General features: G+C 47.1%; 1 protein-coding gene across 1 annotated transcript; it reads right to left on the bottom strand.

Annotated features, from left to right (window-relative positions):
- Nucleotides 1–1,962: 1,962 nt before the first annotated feature.
- Nucleotides 1,963–21,662, bottom strand: FAM89A (family with sequence similarity 89 member A). The gene is made up of 2 exons (XM_061161507.1): nucleotides 21,347–21,662; nucleotides 1,963–3,055 (listed from the first exon to the last, which is right to left on the bottom strand). The coding sequence occupies exons 1-2, from the start codon at nucleotides 21,617–21,619 to the stop codon at nucleotides 2,792–2,794; spliced, it is 537 nt and encodes a 178-aa protein (XP_061017490.1). The 5' UTR covers nucleotides 21,620–21,662; the 3' UTR covers nucleotides 1,963–2,791.
- Nucleotides 21,663–22,293: the final 631 nt, after the last annotated feature.

The raw sequence follows: 22,293 nt of genomic DNA, 5'->3' as shown, positions 1-22,293 counted from the left end.
CATTGGACAGCCTTATCACCTACATTTCTCCGCTGGTCACTGAGTACCAAGACAGACCCACTCTGAACTTACAGGTAATGATTTATGTCAGGTAGCAAAAAAGGACACTGAAGGAATTTATTTTCTAATCATCTAAGGCACCTTTGTAGAAGGGTCTATTAGAAAACATTTTACGATCTGGGGAATTTTAATACTCCTTGCTGAGCAATACTTACAGCAGTACACTACCTGTGGAGTAAGAGAAAGTTTGGGGTGGTTTATATATTAATATATTTCAAGCAGAGCATTAACCACCGCAGTGGTTTACGTGTATACACCACTTCACTACAGGAGCAAGGAACACGTGAGCCCAACAGGAAGGGAAGGGCCCCTTGCTCACCTTGATTCACTCTACCTTGAACTCTGACATACTATCCTGCCTTCAGAAACTCAGGCACCATGAGTCACCACAGGTCTAGAAGGAGCCAGAGGCAGCAGACAAAGGAACACCTGCATTCTGCATCAGAGGGCTCCCAGCCCTGCAAGCCTGGCTCTCTGAGAGGACAGTGGCCCGGGGTTTGGGACAGGCAAGCCAATTCTTTAGTGCTGCAGTGGGGCACCACAGCCCTCTCGGAGCAGCGGTGTTGGTGCTGGGCTGACTTAAAGCAGCATTCTTCTGGAACTCTGTGCAGAAGAATCATCTACACAGGAGGAATCTTCTCAAGCTGCATGCAGGACCTGGGGCAGAAGGCCGGGTGGGATGAGATTCTGTACCACATTGCTGGTGATGCCTGTTCCCTAGACTACACTTAAAACTCTAGATCACAACTAGATCTACATGAGAATCACCTGGGTGACTTTTATAACCATAGGGATGCCCAGGCCTCACTCCTTACTAATTAAATCAAAACGATGCTGGAGAGGGGACAAGGCCAAGGGGGAGTCTTGATACAGGCTCAACATTGTTCTGGGCTTCCCTGGTGGCTCAGTGGTAAAGAATCTGCCTATCAGTGCAAGAGACACGGGTTCGATCTCTGGGTGGGGAAGAGCCCCTGGAGAAGGAAATGGCAACCCACTCCAGTATTCTTGCCTGAGAAATCCCATGGATAGAGGAGCCTGGTGGGCTACAGTCCATGGGGTCACAAAAGAGTCAGACACGCCTCAGAAACTAAACAACGACAACAAACAATATTGTTCTAAAAGTTCCCCCAAGTGTGGTCAAGGTTGAGGTCAGCTGGTCTCGGGCTCAACTCGTTGTGAAGCAGGGACCAGCCTCAAAGAAAGAGGTTCCAGCAGACAACCAGATGTCCTGGTTTTGTTGCTGTTGTTCAGTCGCTAAGTTGTGTCCCACTCTGCAACCCCATGGACTGCAGCACACCAGGCTTCCCTGTCCTTCATCATCTCCCAGGGACTGCTCAAACTCATGACCATTGAGTCAGTGATGCCATCCAACCACCTCATCCTCTGTCGCCCCCTTCTCCTTCACCTGGCTTTACCGCTTTCAATTTTCCCCACCAGGGGGCCACATGCTAAAGGCAATTTACTGCCACCCCTCATTTCAAGGACTATTTTCAACATAGAAACACGAGCGGGAGAACTCTTCCTCCTCTGCCCCTCACCCCAATTCCCGACACAGAGCTGTGTGCATAACAGGCTGTCAACAGGCTAATTAACAATGGTGAGTTTTCCTTCCTCTCTCTGACCCAAAAAAAGGTGCTAATAAGCAATTATTGCACCAAAGAGAAGAGGAGCAAGGGGTCCAGAGTATGCAATGACTGAACAGCACTGAGACCTAAGTATGTTGCAGTCTATTGATAAAACAACCTTAAGGATGGGCCAACAGAGGAACAAAGCTTCTTTCAAAATTCTTAATGGCAAGTGAAGAAACTGCAGTTTTCTTTCAGTCATTGATTGGATTCAATGTGTTTGAGTTATGAAAGTTGATGAGTTGGAACTCAGACCAAAATAATATACAACCACAGATAGTTTAGCCTTTTATCTTTACTTTTAACCTACAAAGTGTAAAGTTGTTCATAAAAGATTTTAATAAATATAGTAAGGCTTCAGGTGATCACTGTTCTGAGTGGAAGAGTTTGCTTTCTAACATACTATATAGCTAACATACACCCAGAATCTTTAAAACCAAAAACATTCACCACCTTACAGTGACAGATACAACACATCGCTTGCCCCAGTTTTGTTCCCCAGCTCGAGGTATCTCTGTACTGTCTTCCATTCATCTCTGATGCACAGAGAATGACACAAACTATTTGGATGGGTTCAGAGAACGCAAGTCTCTTGATTGGTGTGGCCTGAAAGGTTTACTTTCTCAGTACAGTGTTTTTACTGAGTCCCCTGGACAATTAGTAATGCAGCTCACAAATAAATAAAGCTCAACCAAGTGGCTTCGAAGCTCATGAAACAGCAAGAAAGGCAGCAGAAGGTCCTGAGGAAGGGCATCAGTGAAATATGAGCTCTCACACACTGCAAACTCGAGGCAAACCCCACCAGTATAAAAGTAACTAGCTACATACAAGTTGTTTCATCTTGCCCAGAATACGGGAGGTCTTCTCCACCGATCCTCTCGTTACTCTCTCAGTATAAACCCTTGGCCACAGGGTCTCAGGACCAGGGCGTGAGGAGACGGCTGAGCACCTCCAGATCACTCAGCAGAAAGTGGCCCTCCAAACAGACCACAGCCCCCACGCCCAGGCACATCTCCCCGCCTGCAAATTAAGCTGGCAGCACCAGTCCCACAGGCCTGAGGACAGTCCACAGAGGAGAAGCCCGTGCTGACAGTGGATGTCATCCTTTAGAGGGACTCCAGGATCCAGTCACCACCGGGGAGTGGGGAGACAGGCAGCGTCAGGTCCCTCGGGGAGCCTCGCTCCCTCCCATCCTGGAGGGAGTTCTGCTCCTGGAAATATTCGTCCTCTTCGTCGAAGAAGCCATTCTCCAGAGCGTAAGTGCCGTCTGGGCTGGCCGCTGCCTGGCAGGCTCCCTTGTACTCCTGGATGGACTCATAGAGGCTATACAACTGGCAGAGCAAGGACATGTCCAGCTGTCGGAGGCCAACCTTGAGGGGAGGGGTGGGGAGGAAAAAGCGAGAAGTCAGCAATGGAAGGGCATCTTAGCGGTGCTCTGTCAGCAATCTGCCCGTGCCAGCATGTTCTTTCCACATGGCCAGCGACTCAGAGCATCCCTCGAATGCTCTGGCTCTTCAGTTTTGAGAAAACCTTAATTATGCAATGCCCACACCTCAGACGTTACCCAACATGTCAGGGAACGATCACACCTGTCAGGCAGCGGGCCCAGCCTATAGAACATCACCTGGCGATCTGTCCCGCCCTGCCGAAACAGCCTTGCACATTTTGAAAGCCCCAGCCAGCTTCACTTTGGACACCAAGATGCAAGGGTGTCATCTCTTCCTGCTACGATCAGATTCAGAGAAGACCCCCATGTGGTCTCTCCTTCCTGGGGCAACAGTCTGTGTGCCAGGACCAGGAGCTCAGCAGTTAAGTGTCATACGCTGCCCCCTGGAGCACCCACCCTCCAATCACCTGGGTCTCCAGACTCACAAGGAGTCAGACTCCTTCTCCTTTGGACAAGAGGACATCTCCTAAGATGGCTGTGTGGGGTCACTCCCCAGAGAGAAAAACTGCATAAGCCTTAGTAAGACCTGGGCCTCTACTGATTTCCCTGGGAACTATTTCCCTAGTGATAACAGAACAAAGAACATTTCAAAGTCACACATTTATCTTCAAGTTCCTCCCTCCCCCAGTGGCCCATCCCAGGAAAAAGAGAACAGTCAGGACGGGAAATGCATCGTTTTCATCAATCCCAGAGAGAGAAGGGTTAATTCACCTAGAAATGCCGCCCAGACAAGCCCAGCCACTCCCTCCAGCGTGTGAGAACCACTCCTGAGAAGCCTACAGATTCCGACTCTGGCCAGGTCTAGGGCCACCGGGAACGGGGACGCCAAGCAAGCTGCTGAGCAGTTGACCTCCGGGACTCTCAAGATGGGAAACTCTAAACAGATGCCAGGAGACTTGCCCTGCACCCTTCTGCTTCTGGGCTCTCCGGCAAGTTATTAATCATCTCTATGCCTTGGTTGATGACAAAATGAAATAATTTCTCTTAATCTACTGGGAGGATTAAATGAAATATCAACTATTTTAATAAACAGCAATCAAATGTCTCCCACGTACCAAGCACTACGCTAAAGCACTCAAGATGCACGGGAAAGAATACGCAAAAACACAGGGAATATGTGTTCTTTTTTTTGCAGTCTAACTTTATTGAGGCTTTCAATGGCTAAGTTGAAGATCTCTCTTGGTAAATGTCACAGTGCACTTGAAAATATGTGGGTTATTTTCAAATATCTTTTGATACTGATATCTAAGATAATTCCACAGTAATATGAGAACAGGCTCTGTATGATTTCAATACCTTTAGACCATGAAATCTTTGCATCTTGTTTTATGTCCCTGGATATGTTTCAATGTCTTCTAGTTTACAGTGTATGGGAACTTGAACAGAATTTGTATCCTACTGTTGTGTGAAAATTGTATAAATCTTAATTATGTTGAATTGGTTCACAGTGCTTTTTCTGGTCTACTATATCCCTCTACTTCTCTGTATATTTATTCCATTAATTTTTGAGTCTGATAGTAAAACTCCAACTAAAAAGCTTAATTTATCTACTTAAAAAATAATTGTAATATATAGTGGTGTGTGATGAAAATGAAAGAGGAGACTGAAAAAGTTGGCTTAAAGCTCAACATTCAGAAAACTAAGATCATGGCATCTGGTCCCATCACTTCATGGCAAATAGATGGGGAAACAGTGGAAACAGTGGCTGACTTTATTTTTCTGGGGCTCCAAAATCACTGCAGATGGTGACTGCAGCCATGAAATTTAAAGACGCTTACTCCTTGGAAGGAATGTTATGACCAACCTAGACAGCATATTAAAAAGCAGCGACATTACTTTGTCAACAAAGGTCCATCTAGTCAAGGCTATGGTTTTTCCAGTGGTCATGTATGGATGTGAGTTGGACTATAAAGAAAACAGTGCAGAAGAATTGATGCTTTTGAATTGTGGTGTTGGAGAAGACTCTTGAGAGTCCCCTGGACTGCAAGGAGATGCAATCAGTCCATCCTGAAGGAGATCAGTCCTGGGTGTTCAATGGAAGGACTGATGCTAAAGGTGAAACTCCAATACTTTGGCCACCTGATGTGAAGAGCTGACTCATTTGAAAAGACCCTGATGCTGGGAAAGATTGAGGGCAGGAGGAGAAGGGGATGACAGAAGATGAGATGGTTGGATGGCATCACCGACTCAATGGACATGGGTCTGGGTGGACTCCGGGAGTTGGTGATGAACAGGGAGGCCTGGCGTGCTGCGGTTCATGGGGTCACAAAGAGTCGGACACGACTGAACTGAACTGATAGTGGAACTATATGTAACCTTGTTCTGTATTTTCCAAGTCTCCTGTAAATGTGTTATCATACTTAAATAATTTAAAAAATAAAAATTAAGATATATTTTTAAAATTATTAAAAATAAACATTTTTATTAATAAATACATTTTTAAAGGAAACACAGAACATGTCAAGGGATTTAGTCTTTAATAATTACCCAGCAATGATATTTTCTACACATGAGAAGCTATCTGGTGACAAGACTAAATTCCAGGTCACTCTTCACACCGTCAACCACTCTTGTTCACCAGCGACCTCTCTGGTACAGCTGAACAGATCACAGAAATGGAGCTACTCGCACTGAACTGGCGTGTTAGCCAAGACACTCAAAGGAAGACCCAGATAGAGACGCAGGCCCTGTCGTTTTTGGCGTGATTCCTACAGTTCCAGAATTCCTTCTAAAGAAGCTGTTCCCAGGAAGAGACTTCCGGCAAGCTGGGGGCGTGGCCTCCAGGCACGCTCTGCCCCAAGGCATCCTACTCTCAAAAGTTAATTGGCTATTTTGTTGTTGTTGTTGTTAAGTTGCTAAGCCTTGTCCGACTCTTTGTGACCCCATGAACAGCAGCCTGCCAGGCTTCTCTGTCCATGGGATTCTCCAGGCAAGAATACTGGAGTGGGTTGCCATGCCCTCCTCCGGGGGATCTTCCCAACCCAGGGATCGAACCGGAATCTCTCATGTCTCCGGCAATGGCAGGCGGGTTCTTTCCCTCTCGCGAACCCAAAACTGTAAAGGAAAAAGTAGTAGAGTGACGTGCTCTCGGCCCAGGTCTGCCGCTCTCCTGGGCCACAGGAGGTGGGCACAGCTGAGTGCAGAGCCCTGGCTTCCCTCAACGCCGTGCTGCCCCGAGTGCGGCTCCAGGTTGCTCTCCTTAGGTGCTGAGGTGTCCGAGGCGTTCCCAGGCCTATGTGGGAGACGCGCTAGGCTGGGAGTTGGATCACAACCTGGATTTTTCTGCACTGTGGCGGCCGGTGACTCACAAAGCTGCCTTGTCATCGGGCAGAACGCTGGCCTGAAAACCAAGTCTGACCCACCCAGGAATACGGCAGAGCCCTATACACGCCTGTTACACAAGCCAACAGATGCCAAGGGTTTGGACTAATTTAACAGGGATTTAAACACAACACATGTGCACACCCACAGCCTGGCTTCTCAGGGCCTCCTTCTTCAGGCTTATGAGACTCAACTTCCTCTGGTTCACCAGCAACCCTCCAGATTAGCCAGGAGAACAGGAGCTAAGTACATACATACAGGAGCAATCTAGCTTCCGACCCAGGACACCTCTTCCCCTGCTGAGGTAGTTTAAACATTTTCACTTGAATTTTCTAGAGGTAAACTGAAAATCCCTAGGTGGCATCCAATAATCTGACCTGGAAGAATTCTCCCTGTGCCTCCTCCACCGGTCAGTGAGGTCCCTTCACCTTGACTGTCCGCTGGCTGTTTTTTTTTTTTTTTTTTTTTTAATAGCATCAGATTCATTTTATTTAATTCTCCAAGTTTTTTCCTTACCTTTTTTTAATTTATTTTTTTAAATTGGAAGATAATCGCTTCCCACTGCATCCCGGGCTTCCCAGGTGGCCCAGTGGGTAAGAATCTGCCTGCCAATGCAGGAGAGACAGCGTGATCCCTGATCCAGGAAGATCTCACACACCATGGAGCAACTAAGGCCATGTGCCACAACTACTGAGCTTGTGCTGTAGAGCCTGCAAGCCTCAACTACTGAAACCCTAGCGCCCTAGAGCCCATGCTCCACAACAAGAGAAGCCACCGCAACGAGAAGCCTGCACACCACAACTAGAGAAAGTCCGCGTGTAGCAATGAAGACCCAGCGCAGCAACAAATAGATATACATATTTTTAACAGTGCAACACCATCTCCCCCTCCTCTCTTCTGACTTGGATGGGCTCAGTCACCGGTGCTCCTCACCTTCCCTCACCGTCTCTGCCTGTCTCGAGGCGTTGATCACTCTCTACCTCTGCTGTGGGTGCACACAGTCTTCCTTCTCCTACTTGAGGACATGCCCGGAAGGCATGGACCCACCTCCCCCTTGGGTCCCTCAGCACCCAGTGCAGACCCTTGAGGAGGAAACTCAGACACTGGTGACTGAGGGAAAGCTAGAGAGACCCCAATGCCCACCCAGAGAACATCTGGTGGTGAAGCGGCCTGGCAGTGGGTCATGCTGAGATCCACAGGGCCCTGGCTCCACCCCAAGGTGCCCCTGAGGAAAGCCACAGGCCACACGGTTCTCGCCACATCATCAGAAAAGCACTCAGCTCTTGCTTGACAGGAGATGACACAAACAAAGATTCCTTGCTGAGTGCTCACTGCAGCGCCAGCAGCTGGGAGGCACGGACAGACAGCAGGCTCACAACAGGAGGCCACGAGGCTCGGGGGTGTGGGAAGCTGAGAAGGCCCAGCCAAGAGAACTAAACTGCAGTTACGTTTTAGGACATGATTAAATCACCCACGAACAAGAACTTCTCATCTTTCCAGAAAAAAAGTGGGGAGAGGCAGGGGCACACGCCCTCAGCAAGCCCACTAACCCTCACCTCTGTCCTCATCCAGCTGCAGAAGCCCGTCCCCTTAGTGATGTGTTCCCTAAAGGACAGGTGCTAAGTCACAGCTGGATTCAGAAAATACAGCTCTTTCTTGAAAACCCAGTTGAAAAATTCAGACAGCCTCATTTTAGAAAAGTGCAGAATTCCTAGACCCTGTAATTTGTAGCCCCTTGTCATAGATCTCTGAGACAATCAAGAACAAGCCACTCATCTCCACGCTTTAAACTGCTGGCCTGACTCCTTCCTCTCTCTGTTCAGGCTTCCTGCTTCCTTCCTGAACGTGTCCCACAAACAGAGCTCCCTGCACCCCGCCTGCTGTACACACAGGTGGCTCACTCATCCCCAGCATCTCCAACAGTAGGGCCAAACAATCCTGAACCACCCTCAAGATGGTTTCAGAACTCACAATGGGCTGGCCACATGTATACACCTCAGACAGGATGGTGGTTCCCAACTCGGTTTCGGGTCACCAAGTCTCTGAATATTCCTGGAGGGTGATGTTAGGGAGAAAGTTCTTCCTGACTTTTAGATGATAATAGAAATGTTACCATTAAGATATGAGGTTTAGAAGAGGAAAGAGAACTATAGTGGGAAATTAATGTTGACTGGAAAAAAGCATCATGAGAAATTTTAGGAAATTTTTAGGAGTAAAAACTATACTTAAGAAAAATAGTCTGTTTTATTTAAGAAACTAAAAGCCACCAGGGAAGCCCAAAAACAAAAGTTGGGGGTAATTCTCATGCTTATATGAAGCTCTTTTATGTCCCTCTTTTTCAAGAGACATAAAAGCAACTTTTTCTGAAATATAGCAATGAGTAGAAAACAAGACAAACATACTAGGAAATGGTCTTATTTATACCCAGGTCCATATAGGAAACCGGGCCCAGGGTGGAGGGAGGGGAGCAAATCTGGTGCAGGCACAGTTTAGTCCCAGGGGTCACACTGGGGTCATTCTGCAATGAGCTTCTCCCCTGCCAGTCCACTATTTCCTACTACTGTGATTCCTCAACCATAAGATGAAAAATACCCCACCTCACATGGTACAAGGGATGTATGGGTCTGAAGTTAAGCTATAGAATCAGGAACAGGAGGCCCCAAAATATGGAGACAGATGCAGAAAAAGTCTGGTGGGTGAACATTTAGTTTGAAACATAACAGATGATAGAAACTTGACTGAAAAAATTATATTAGTAGTCATACAATAAAAGGGTTTCTGTAGTGGCTCAGTGGTAAAGAATCTGCCTGCAATGCAGGAGACCCAGGTTTGATCCCTGGGTTGGGAAGATCCCCTGGAGAAGCAAATGGTAACCCACTCCAGTATTCTTGCCTGGGAAATCCCATTGACAGAGGAGCCTGGTGGGCAACAGTCCATGGGGTCGCAAGAGTCAGACATGACTTAGCAACTAAACATACACACACATACAATAAAAACCAGGCAGTTATTTAAAAGAGCAGTTCTCTAAGTACAAAAGAGTAGGACGCTGACCAACGCACACCATTAGGCACAAAAGTCCAAGGTACAGAATAGTATGCTGAGTAGGACCTCACTTTATACATTATGCATACACACATGCAAGCTTTTGACTAGAAGAGAAAATGTCCGTGAGCAGAATTTACTTCTGGAAAGTGGGACTGGATATTTACAGCCTTCTGTACTGCTAAAAAAATTTTTTTCCAACAAGCATGTTACTCTTAATTTTAAAAACTAGTTATAATAAAGTATATAACTTATGTGCATTGCTAGTAGGGCTGCATGCTTGTAAAATCTCTCAGGAGGACTCACTGGCAATGTCTATCAAAAGCCTTAAAATATCACATAATTTTTAACCAGCTAACCAGTTCATTGCGAGTGACTCAGGAGTAGAAAATCTCAGCTGTACACAAATAGGTAATCTTCCTCCTTGTTCTGTGAGGTAGGTGTGGATTCTGATACCATTAGGAAACTGAGCCCTGGAAGATGCAGGCCCTTCACTAAGAGCAGAGGGCTGCAGTCAGGCGGTAGGGCTCCAGCACTCATGCCCGGCCATCACCTGCACTGCCTGCGCAGACGAGACTGGAAGAGGGCTCCAAGCTGCTGAGATCACAAGTGACTCTTATCATTGGCTTTTCCGAATTTTCTCTGGTGGCTCAGATGGGAAAGGACCTGCCTGTAATGCAGAAGACCTGGGTTCGATCCCTGGGTTGGGAATGATCCCCTGGAGAAGGGTATGTCAACCCAGTCCAGTATTCTTGCCTGGAGAATCCCATAGACAGAGGAGCCTGGTGGGCTACAGTCCACGGGGTCACAAGAGTTAGACATGACTGAGTGACTAACACTTTGACTTTCACCTTTCTGAGTTTTCCAGATTTTCTACTATGAATATGTATTAACTCATAATGAGAGAACTTTTAAAAACATAATAAATGGCTTGTAAATTTATTTTAGACAATACTATTAGTAAATGCCCCAAATTTAATGAGTGTCTAGTATGCATCCGCAGGACTGGAATGTAATAAAGATCACAGTGACTTAATGGATCATAACCTGATTTCTGAATAAAGGATGTGTTGACAGAAGAACGCTGACCTGCATACTGTTTAAAAAAAGAAGACCAAAGAGAAAAGCTTCATCGGTGTTGATCTAACAGAGAAAGAGCCACAAGCTCAGCTGCCTGAGCTGGCTGGAGATACTCCTGCAGGACCCCAAGCTCCCAGGTGAACTGTGATCCTGGGCTCCCTAAGCAGGCTTCCATCAGTCACTCGGCTCCTCCCCAGGGGGTATGCGTCCGTCAACCTCATCTCCTGTTAACTGAGGACTGCCTCAGAAGAGCCCTGGTAACTCAGAGAGAGCAAGCAGACCAGCTGCTACCCCTGAAGGCACCCACGCTGATGGATGGAGCCCATTCTGCAGCTCAGCGGTGCTAGTGAAGACATCCTTGTCCATCTCTGACCTGCAATAATGGCTGAACCCATGAAGCCATTTCCTCTCATTCTGTCCTGTGCAGAGAAGGAAAAAGAAAAAAAGCAATCGACCACTGTCTTTAAGACATGTCTGCATATTCCTTTACTGGCTTTCCCAATTACAAAAATAAAATATTCCAACTGTATTTAAAATTCAATGGCTCATAATTATTCAGTCTTCCCTAATTTCATGTCCTAATGCAGCAATCTTAAAGTGTTTTGGTCTTGCGACCCCTTTAGACTCTTAAAATTACTGAGGGCCCCAAAGAGCTCCTGTTTATGTAAATTATACCTATCAATAGTTACCTTATTAGAAATGAAAATTGAGAAACTGTCATATAAAGCCATTCAAAAACACTATACCCACTGCTAATATACATCACATTTTTATAAATGAGATTGTGTAAGAAATCTTTTTAATGTCTGGCTTATATTTTTCTGTACTTGATCCTTCATCACATGCCTTTTTGGTTGAAATAAACCTGGCCTCACACAGATATGTACTTGGGGAAAAGGAGTATTTAAACCACCTTGCAAGTTAACAGTGGATATTCTTGTTTGGCACTATCCTTAGGCTGGCTCCAGTGTGGAACTTGAAACTATGCCAATGAGCTTTTAACACTGTTTCATTAAAATCCACCAGTCTTGCACTTTGCATGGATCTTTTAACAATGCACCAAGCATTAGTTATACGAAAAATGTGGAAAATTGATTCACTGAATGTAGACCCTCCAAATATTGATACATTTCCTCAGGTACTATTTTGGAAAATCACATTTGCCCATATGACCACCACCTAATTATGGACACCCCCAAAGGATCTGGGAACCCATAGGTGTCCTCAGACCATAATTTAAGAACTATTGTTCTAAACATATCCACTTTTAGCTGTTTAGCGTACCTGCCTCAAGACACAATGCACATACAAATGTACTTATGTACTGTTTTGTAATTTACTTTTCCAAACCTTGAACACCTATGTTCATTTACATAGTTTCCACATTCTTTTCAATAATTGTATAATATTCTATCACTGTTATTATTATAGAATACTACTATATATCACTGCAAAAGATATTCCTGTATAAGTACTGTTATTTCCTTGGGTGACTATTTCTGCAAGGAAATTTTTTAAAATTATGAAAATGAAATTGCAGGGGAGAAGGCAGAGAAGGGAAATGGGATGCTTTCCTTCCAATCCCTCAATTCTGGGACCACAAACAGTGGACCATTCATCAAGGATGTGTCAAAGGCCTGAAAGTACATTACTTAAGATGATGAATGCAGACATGAATGCAGTTGATTCTAAAAATCAAGTGGGACTAGAGGAAAAACCGTGACTTAACTAATGATACATGGGAATTCAACACCCATTTGAAGGTTACTTTGCATTTTGTCATTTTCTTGAATGATACCTAATTGAAATTGCCTCTCTGCGAGAGTAGATTCAGTAAAGGAAGAAAATCTGAAGCTAAAAATCAGGAAACCAAGTTCTTGGACAACAAACAGAAAACTTTATGTCTAGTGTTTTTTAGACAACTGACATAAAAAGCAAGAGAAAAGGTTGGTGTCCACACAATATTAAAGGCCAGTGGCCATCCCCAGTCTCCTTTGACCAAGGCCAACCAAGAATCCTGCATTGGGAGCTAACATTCTTATTCCAGATGGCACTGCATGGGCTTGACTTGAGACTGGACCTCCAACCGTAAGCCCATTTAAAGACTCAAACCCCGTCTCTGAGACCTGTTGTCTCATGTAGGGTGAAGACTGAACTCTGCGGGGGTCTGGGCTATTCAAGTTCATGCCCGTCTCCTAGTTCCTAGTTGACCACACAAGGCTGTCAGTCATTTAGGTGTTGTCTCAACTAAAATTAAAAGACCCTTACTCCTAGGAAGAAAAGCTATGACAAACCTAGACAGCGTATTAAAAATCAGAGACATCCCTTTGCCAACAAACGAAGATCCATACAGTCAAAGCTATGGTTTTTCTAGTAATCATGTACAGATATGAGAGTTAGACCTTAAAGAAGGCTGAATGCCGAAGAAATGATGCTTTCAAACTGTGGTTCCAGAGAAGACTATTCAGAGTCCCTTGGACCACAAGAAGATCAAACCAGTCCACCCTAAAGGAAATCTACTCCGAATTTTCATTGGAAGGACTGATGCTGAAGTTGAAGCTCCAACACTCTGGCCACCTGATGGGAAGAGCCAACTCACTGGAAAAGACCCTGGTGCTGGGAAAGATTGACAGCAAGAGGAGAAGGGGGCAACAGAAGATGAGATGGTAGGATGGCAGCACCGACTAGATGGACCTGAGTTTGAGCAAACTCCAGGAGATAATGAAGGCTAAGGAAGCCTGGCGAGCTGCAGTCCATGGGGTCGCAAAAAGTTGGCAACTTACAACTTAGCGACTGAAGAACTAAAATGCGGGAAAGTTAAGTGTTGCTGCTCTCAGGAATCAAATCTTTTTTCTCAGATTCAATTCTTCACCCAAACCATTGCAGTTCAGAAACTCAAAAGTTCTGTGTGGACAACTTCCCACTCACAGGTGGGTAACCAAAGCAACTATTGGATAGTTTAAAAAAAAAAAATGAGGCAAGGACTTTTCAAAGTTACTATTTAGAAAGGTGCTGCTGATGGTTTGAGAAGTGGAACTCAAGAATCCTCAGAGATCTGCCATCTCTCGTCCCCGTCTCTACACTTTCACGTGACGCTTCTGAGGACCTAAGCTTGATGGGCTAAACTTACAGGGCTGCTGGGCAGTGGTCTCTGAAGAACCCTGTAAGGAAAGATGTGTGCCAGGATCCCTGTGGACCCTGAGAGTCACGTGTGTCCTTCAACCACATGCAAGGATTTGAAATGCCAACAGAGATCCTCTGAGCCAAGCTAGTCTGTCAGCATACCAGATAAAAATCTTTCAAACTGTGGGGCCCTTGGGGCCAAAGTATTTTTATCCAGAAAGAGGTCTGCAGGGAATAAAATTGGTATAGCCACTATGCAGAACAGTATGGAGGTTCCTTAAAAAGCTAAATATAGAGCTACCATAGCACCCTGCAGTCCCACTCCTGGGCATATATCCAGAAAAAAACATGATCCAAAAGGATACATGCACCCTAATGTTCATTGCAGCACTGTTTACAATAGTCAAGACATGGAACCAACCTAGATGTCCATCAACAGAGAAACAGATAAAGAAAATGTGGAAAAAAAAGAAAATGTGGAATATACACAATGGAGTATTACTCAGCCATTAAAAAGAACAAAATAATGCCATTTCCAGCAACATGGATAGACCTAGGGATTGTCATAGTGAGTGAAGGAAGGCAGACAGAGGAGAAATAGCGTATGACATCCCTTATAAGAAAGTGGAAGTGTTGGTCAGTCAGTCGTATCTGACACTTTGTGACCCTAGACTGTAGCCCTCCGGGCTCCTCTGTCCATGAGACTTCCCAGGCAACAATACTGGCGTGGATTGCCACACCCTCTTCCAGGGGATCTTCCCAACTCAGGGATCGAATCCAGGTCTCCTGCATTGCAGGCAGATTGTTTACTGTCTGAGCCACCAGGCAAACCCAACATCCCTTATATGTGAAATATAAAATGATACAAATGAACTGATTTACAAAACAGAAAAAAAACTAACAGCCTTAAAGAACAAACTATGGCTGTGGGGTGGGGGGATGGGGAGGATGAGGGGAAGGGACAGTGAGGGACTGTGGAATGGGCATGTACACACTGCTATATTTAAGATGGATAACCAACAAGGACTTACTGTATGGCAGACTCTGTCACATATGACAGAGTTATGTGGGAGCCTGGATGGGAGGGGAATTTGGGGGAGAATGGATACATGTTTGTGTATGACTGAGTCCCTTCACTGTTCAGTTGAAACTATCACAACAGTGTTTTGTTCATCGGCTATACCCCAATATAAAATAAAAAGTTAAAAAATAAAAAATGTTAAGAAAATAGTAGATATCTGATATTTTGGCTCTCCAGCAGCAGCCCACTGCTCCATTTCTGCAAACTCTTCTTTCTTTTAGGGATGCCCAGCCCTGCACCCCATCCACACAGTCACACCACCTTAGTAAATAAAACCCCATCTCGGCCTCAGTCACCAATAGCTGTCCAGACCCCCCCAAGCTGGGCCCACTGGAATTCTTCCACACAGTATTTCCAAAGTGGCAGTAAGAAGCATGGCTGAAACTGGGAATGTGGACACTGTCGACAGTCACATTCCAAAATGTAGGGGGAAAAAAAGGAGGGTAAAGAAGAATACAGTAGCCTTCCCGGGTTCCCCACCAACCGTGGTTCTAGTCTGCCTCCATACAGATCCAGCCCTACAAGGTTTTCCTTTTTGCAAGAGCTGGTTCAAATTGAGTCCCTATTACTAATAAAGTCTTCAGACATGAAAAATGATACACGGTCTGAACTACAGCAGTCATATTCCTGTAAAGACACCCACCTCTGCTAGATGTTATAAGCTCCTTAACACCTAGATAGTTCAGCCCTATATCCTAGCTCAGCCCTGTATCCTCCACAGCACTTTATAACCAGCAGACATGTGGGAAACATCTGTCTGATACAATCCAAATATACTCTCTGATGTTGGTTGGGGGGAGGGGGGGAAACCAATTTGAACTTCTTGTTTTAAAGGATGCTTTCAGGTCTAAAGAGCAAAAAGCATCTGTCTGACCCTCACAGCTCTCCAAATGGGCTTGCTGGGGGAGGGGAAGGGAGCTCACAAGGGCACAGAACTTCAGAGCAAGCCCATTACGAGCACAGGAAGTGCTGAAACTCCAGTGGACATCAGGACTCTCAAAGCAGAGCAGGGTGTCACCCACACAGGCGCCCCTCAACACCAGCTCCCCCGTGTTCTGCCCTGACCATCTGTCAGTCACCTGCAGGCTCTGCCAGCCTCCGGCTCCACGTTCTGAAACGTTTAACATACTCTTCCACTGATGCAACGCAAACCACCTTCCCCCATAAGCAGCCACTTCTCCTGACTCCTGATTGCTGTGATGACCACTTTCCCAATGATGAATGACCAAAGTTATTACTGCCATATAACGGCACCCCGTGGAGTTAGACAAGACATTTTAATATACACTGACCTAGAAAATACTTGCAATGTGTGCCCCCACAAAGTGGTAAAACCCTATGATCTAACAGGGTCTTGGAGCTAGACAGGTCTGGCTGAGTTTGTCACCTTAGGTGAGCTACTTAAATTCTGAATCCTAATCGGGTGGAGAGGGAGGTGGGAGAGGGGATCAGGATGGGGAATACGTGTAAATCTATGGCTGATTCATATCAATGTATGACAAAACCCACTGGAAAAAAAAAAATAAAGGAGAAAATGAAAAAAAAAAAATTCTGAATCCTATTTTTTAAAATGTATACTTTCAGTATCTATCTCGTGGAGAAGCTATAAAAATCAAATAAGATGATGTACGGAAAACATTTACACTGTGCCTACCAGGAGATATGCCCAAATAGTAAAGTGATCAGGTGCTAGCACTGTAATTTTTAAAATATTATTTATTTATGTATTTATGGCTGTGCCACGTCTTCTTTGCCTCGAGGACTTCTCTCTAGTTGCGGCGAGCAGAGGCTACTTTCTAGTTATGGTGCTCAGGCTTCCTGCTGCAGCGGCTGCTCTAGTTGCTGGGCATGGGCTCCAGAGCGCATGGGCTTCAGGGGTTGTGGCACGAGGGCTCAGCAGTTGCAGCCCCCCTGGGTCTAGAGCACAGGCTTAATAGTCATGGCACATGGGCTTAGTTGCTCTACAGCATGTGGGATCTTCCCAGATCAGGGATCGAACCTAGGTCTCCTGCACTGGCAGGCAGATTTTTTACTACTGAGCCATCAGGAGACTGAAGCAGAAGATAGATAGACAGATAGATAGATTTTTTTTTTAGCAGAAGATATTAAGAAGAGGTGGCAACAATATACAGAAGAATTATACAAAAAGATCTTAATGACCCAGATAACCACGATGGTGTGATCACTCACCTAGAGCCAGACATCCTAGAATTCGAAGTCAAGTGGGCCTTAGGAAGAAGCATCACTACGAACAAAGCTAGTGGAGGCAATGGAATTCCAGTTGAGCTATTTCAAATACTGAAAGATGATGCTGTGAAAGTGTTGCACTCAATATGCCAACAAATTTGGAAAACTCAGCAGTGGTCACAGGACTGGGAAAGGTCAGTTTTCATTCCAATCCCAAAGAAAGGCAATGCCAAAGAATGTTCAAACTACTGCACAATTACACTCATCTCACACACTAGCAAAGTGAAAGCTCAAAATTCTCCAAGCCTGGCTTCAACAGTATGTGAATCGTGAACTACCAAATGTTCAATGGATTTAGAAAAGGCAGAGGAACCAGAGATCAAATTGCCAACATCCTCTGGATCATCAAAAAAGCAAGAGAATTCCAGAAAAACATTTATTTCGGCTTTATTGACTATGCCAAAGCCTTTGACTATGTGGATCACAACAAACTGTGGAAAATTCTGAAAGAGATGGGAATACCAGACCACCTTACCTGTCTCCTGAGAAATCTGTATGCAGGTCAGGAAGTAACAGTTAGAGCTAGACATGGAACAACAGACTGGTTCCACATAGGAAAAGGAGTACGTCAAGGCTGTATAGTGTCACCCTGCTTATTTAACTTATCTGCAGAGTACATCATGCGAAATGCTAGGCTGGATGAAGCACAAGCTGGAATTAAAATTGCTGGGAGAAATATCAACAACTTCAGATATGCAGATGACACCACCCTTATGGCAGCAAGGGAAGAACCTAAGAGCCTCTTGATGAAAGTGAAAGAGGAGAGTGAAAAAGTTGGCTTAAAGCTCAACATTCAGAAAACTAAGATCATGGCATCCAGTCCCATCACTTCATGGCAAGTAGATGGGGAAACAACAGAACAGTGACAGACTTCATTTTTGGGGGCTCCAAAATCACTGCAGATGGTGACTGCAGCCATCAACAAGACGCTTCCTCCATGGAAGAAAAGCTATGACCAGCCTAGACAGCATATTAAAAAGCAGAGACACTGCTTTGCCAACAAAGGTCTGTCTAATCCAAGCTATAATTTCCCCAGTAGTCATGTATAGATGTGAGGATTGGACTACAAAGAAAGCTGAGTGTCGAAGAATTGATGCTTTTGAAGAAGCATGTTGGAGAAGACTCTTGAGAGTCCCTTGGACTGCAAGGAGATCCAACCAGTCAATCCTAAAGGAAATCACTAAATATTTATTCATTGGAAGGACTGATGCTGAAGGTGAAACTCCAATACTTTGACCACCTGATGTGAAGAACTGACTCATTGGAAAAGACCCTGATGCTGGGAAAGATTGAAGGCAGAAGAAGGGGATGACAGAGGACGAGATGGTTGGATGTCACCACCAACTTGATGGACATGAGTTGAGTAAGCTCCAGGAGTTGGTGAAAGACAGGGAAGCCTGGCATGGGGCAGGCAGTCCATAGGGTCGCAAAGAGTTGGACTCGAATCAACGACTTAACTGAACTGAGCCATCAGGGAAGCTCAAACGTAATTATCAATTGTTTTGCTTAGGGGCACTTTCCATTAAAAAACTTAAGTTATTGCTGGGGGCTTCCCTGGTGGCTCAGTGGTAAAGAATCTGCCTGCCAATGCAGGAGACACGGGTTCGATCCCTGGTCCAGGAAGATCCCACATGCCACAGAGCAACTAAGTCTGTGCACCACAACCGCTGAGCCTGTGCTCTAGAGCCCAGGAGCTGCAACTACTGAGCCCACGTGCCCCAACTCCTGAAGCCTGAGCACCCTAGAGCCTGTGCTCCACAAGAGAAGCCGCCACAATAAGAAGACCTCTCACTGCAACGAGAGAGTAGCCTGTGCTCACCACAACTAGAGAAAAGCTGGCACAGCCAAAAATAAATAACAAATAAAATTATTAAAAAAAAAAGTCATCTCTGGCTCCTTATCATCACCATCCTGACTCTGATATGTACCCAACAAGTCCTGTGGATTCTATTTCAATGAAGTGTCTCCCATGTGATTCTCGTTTGACATTCCGGGTCCCCAGGCTGCTGCAGGCTCTCATCTCTCCGAGCACATCTCCAGTACGTCCCAAGCTCAGCCAGCTCGCCCTTCTAAGCACCCTGCTTTCACATTAACTCTTCAAAGCCAGTTCTCCTGCTTTACCTGTTCCTTTGCTACTCGAAGCTTTCCTCAGCCCACTTGGCCCCAACCCGTCCTCTCAGTCAGAATGTCCACGCCTGCCCGATTCCAACAGGAGTGCACGTCAGTCTGGATTTTCTATCACCCGCTCTCTTCTTAAAATGCAGTCCCATTCTGAGGGCTTCCACACTACTGCTGCTCTGTGCTCCTATATGACTTCTTAAAAAGGAACTAACTACATTCAGCCAGGACTTCTTCTTAGTTCCCTGGGCATAGATGTGACCTAAGGCCTTCAAATTCAATAGATCAACACAGACTACTGGGCAGATAATCCAAGCACAAACTCTCAACTCTAATCTTGCAAGCCTCCACCCCACCCCCCACCCCCATGGGAGCCTCAGTTTGAAGTAACCACTCAGACCCCACTGCCCTAGGTTAGTAAATCTCAAAAAGGCAAAATAAACCAGAGTACTCCTAAAGACCTTGTGACATTTCTTGAAAGGGACTTGTCAAGGCCTATAGCCATGTTTTGTCTTTATCTCAGCTAAATATCAGACAGACCTAAGACGGCTGTTTATTTTTCTTGCGTTTCAGATAGGCTGAGAGAGAGCTCTGGTCCAGGGCATAATTAGAAGGCTGTGACTACTTTAGCTGCACCAGGAGGGACCTGGAAAAACACTTTCGGGAACAGCATGGTTACTCCCAAGTGGTAACTTGGGAGTGTGCAAGACTCCAGAGCATGTTTATAGAGTAGAGAGAGTTTCACAAGGGGAGTGGCCTGAGGTTTTCCTGTCTCTGGTCCCGTAAATTAACCAGGATGAGTCTTCCTATTTCACCCTCTTTATTTATGTTGCATCCAAGTTCAGACTCTAAACATACTGGGTGTAGGCTTATCTAATGAAAACACAGCTTACCAGCTGTGGAATGCTGGTGTTGATTAATGGTGATTAATAAATAAAAACAGTTGGCTTGAAATTTAAGTCATTCTGTCAGAAGCTTAGAAAATCTTCTCAGGGAGAACTGGAAATCACTTCAATGGCAGCCAGAGTGGGAAGACAATACTGAATTGCTGAAAAGGTGTTAACGCTGTTTTTCTAGATTTAATTCTTAAATTAAAATATCAGGACAGATATTTTCCCGAAAGAAATGCATAAACTGAATTTTTCTACATAATATCTTAATACACTAAATGCATATTTAAAGGATTCCTATAATAAATTTGGGTGCCAATTTATTTTGCGGGAGAAAAAGTTTTCATATATTAGATTTCCTTAATAAAGTATTTACCTGTGCCAGGAGAGGGGGGAATCTGCATTAGGTAAAAGGAAAGGGCAAATTCTAAACAGAGAGAGGGGCCAAGAAAGGTGATCAGAGGCCTGCAGGAGCGTTAGTTTTTCTGTTCTCTTCTGAGCTGGCCTGAGCCTGGAGAAAGCTGGAGACCCTTGAGCTGCTTTTGGCTTCACCCTAACTCATTAGTCCTAGTCCACGAACAGCTAACATACTTTCCAACGACTGAGAAAAATTTAGCCCCATTGTTTGCAGCCCAGGCACAACCTGAAGAACCCACATGGACTTCACCCACACGGCGAGGACGCCACCGCCCCAGTCCTCTCTAGCGGGCCTGGGGAACCAGCCACCACGAAGAGACTGTCAGGGTGAGCAGCCACTTTCCCGGCATCTGCGGGCCGGAGCCGCGCCGCTGTAATCCGATTCTGCACGCGCCCTGGGCCGGGGGGAGGGGGCGAGGGCTGTTCCAATCCGCAGTCTACACTCGCGAGGACAAAAAGTTGTCCTCTTCAGGACAGGAAAACACAATCGCACACAGCTCTTAACCCCGTGGGCGCAGTGAAGGCCGCCCCCCGACCCCGGGAGATCTGCTGCCCCCTGGGAAGGGGTGACCAGACGCCCCCGGCCCGAGGCCAAGAGCCAGCCCCACGCCGCGCCTCCAGGGTCTCTGAGCCAACTGGGGCCGCACGAGGAGCGCCGGGTCTCCAGAAAGCTTCCTTTTAAAAGGGGTACCTCCCTGGGCGAGGGTCCAAAAGTGGGCACAGAGAGGACAGGCAAAACGGGGCAGTTGAGAGGGCAGTGTCCCACTTTCGGCGTCGGCGCCTGGGGCCATAGAGCCTGAGACGCGCGGGTGGCGCGGGGACTTCCGGCGAACTTTCCCAGAACGGCGAGGCCGGCTGGGAAGGACCCCAGCTCCGGCCCGCGGACCTCCCTTACCATCTCCTTGCGCAACAGGGCCAGCGCGGCGTCCAGATTGGGGGGCTTGGCGGGCAGCGCCGCCGCCCGCGCCCCGCCGCCGCCCGCGCTCCCGCGGCTCAGCTCGTCCTGGATGCGCGACTTCTGCGCGTACAACCTCTCCAGGTGCCGCCAACCCCCCGACGCGCCGCCGCCCGACGCCGAGTGCAGCAGCCCGCTCAGGCTCTTGGGCAGCGGAGGCAGCCCGTCCACCCGCAGCCCGCGCACGGAGCCGGCCGCCCCGGCTCCGCTCATCCCGTCTGGCCAGACCGCGCGCTCTCCGGTCCGCAGCCGCCGCCGCCGCCGCAGCCTGGGGCCCTTGCTCCCCAGCCCGCCCCCTTCCCGGGGGCGCACCGCCCACTTCCCCTCCCCGCCTCACGCCCCGCCCCCTCCCTGCGTCCCCGCCCCCTCTCCGCGCCCGGCCCCGCGCCCGCGCCCTCTTGGCGCCCCACCTCCCCGGCTCTTCTGCGGCCCCGCCCACTTACCCTCCACCCCAGCGCCCATTCCCGGGCCGGTGCCTGGCTCACCTTTAGCACCTCCTGGGACTCTCGCCTGCCGGCCCTCCTCGTGGAGTCGAGCCCTGCCCTGGCTGCCCCACTCCCGGCAAGGTGGGCTCCGCCACCAGACCCCAAAGCTGCTTGTAATTACTGATAGGGGAGGGTCACCTCAGAAGCGACCCGACGAGGCCAGTTGGTGCGGCGAATCGGGGTATAAAGCCTCCCCCTCCGGGCAGGCAGGACGTCGGGGAGGTTTGGTAGTGCTTGGATCGCGCCCGCGATCACAGTCCTTAGAGGCGCGTGGTCGCAGCCGGCGGGGTCCGCGGTGACCGAGGGGGAGGAGGCGGGGCTCTGGCCACAGGAACCCAACCCCGCTCCCGCCGGTCCCCGAGGGCTGAATCTAGACCGTCTCCTGCTAAGTGTGACTTCCTG

Source organism: Dama dama, chromosome 15, assembly GCF_033118175.1.
Source record: "Dama dama isolate Ldn47 chromosome 15, ASM3311817v1, whole genome shotgun sequence".
Lineage (NCBI taxonomy): Eukaryota > Metazoa > Chordata > Mammalia > Artiodactyla > Cervidae > Dama > Dama dama.
The sequence above is the reverse complement of the archived record's forward strand: the minus strand, read 5'-3'. Positions and strand labels throughout refer to the sequence as shown.

Bases quoted from the DNA above. Each gene is read 5' to 3' on its own strand.
- FAM89A (XM_061161507.1), bottom strand. From the start codon at position 21,619: ATGAGCGGAGCCGGGGCGGCCGGCTCCGTGCGCGGGCTGCGGGTGGAC. The intron at 3,056-21,346 runs GTAAGGGAGGTC...CCTCCCCTCAAG, and splicing joins CCCTGTTGCGCAAGGAGATG to GTTGGCCTCCGACAGCTGGA.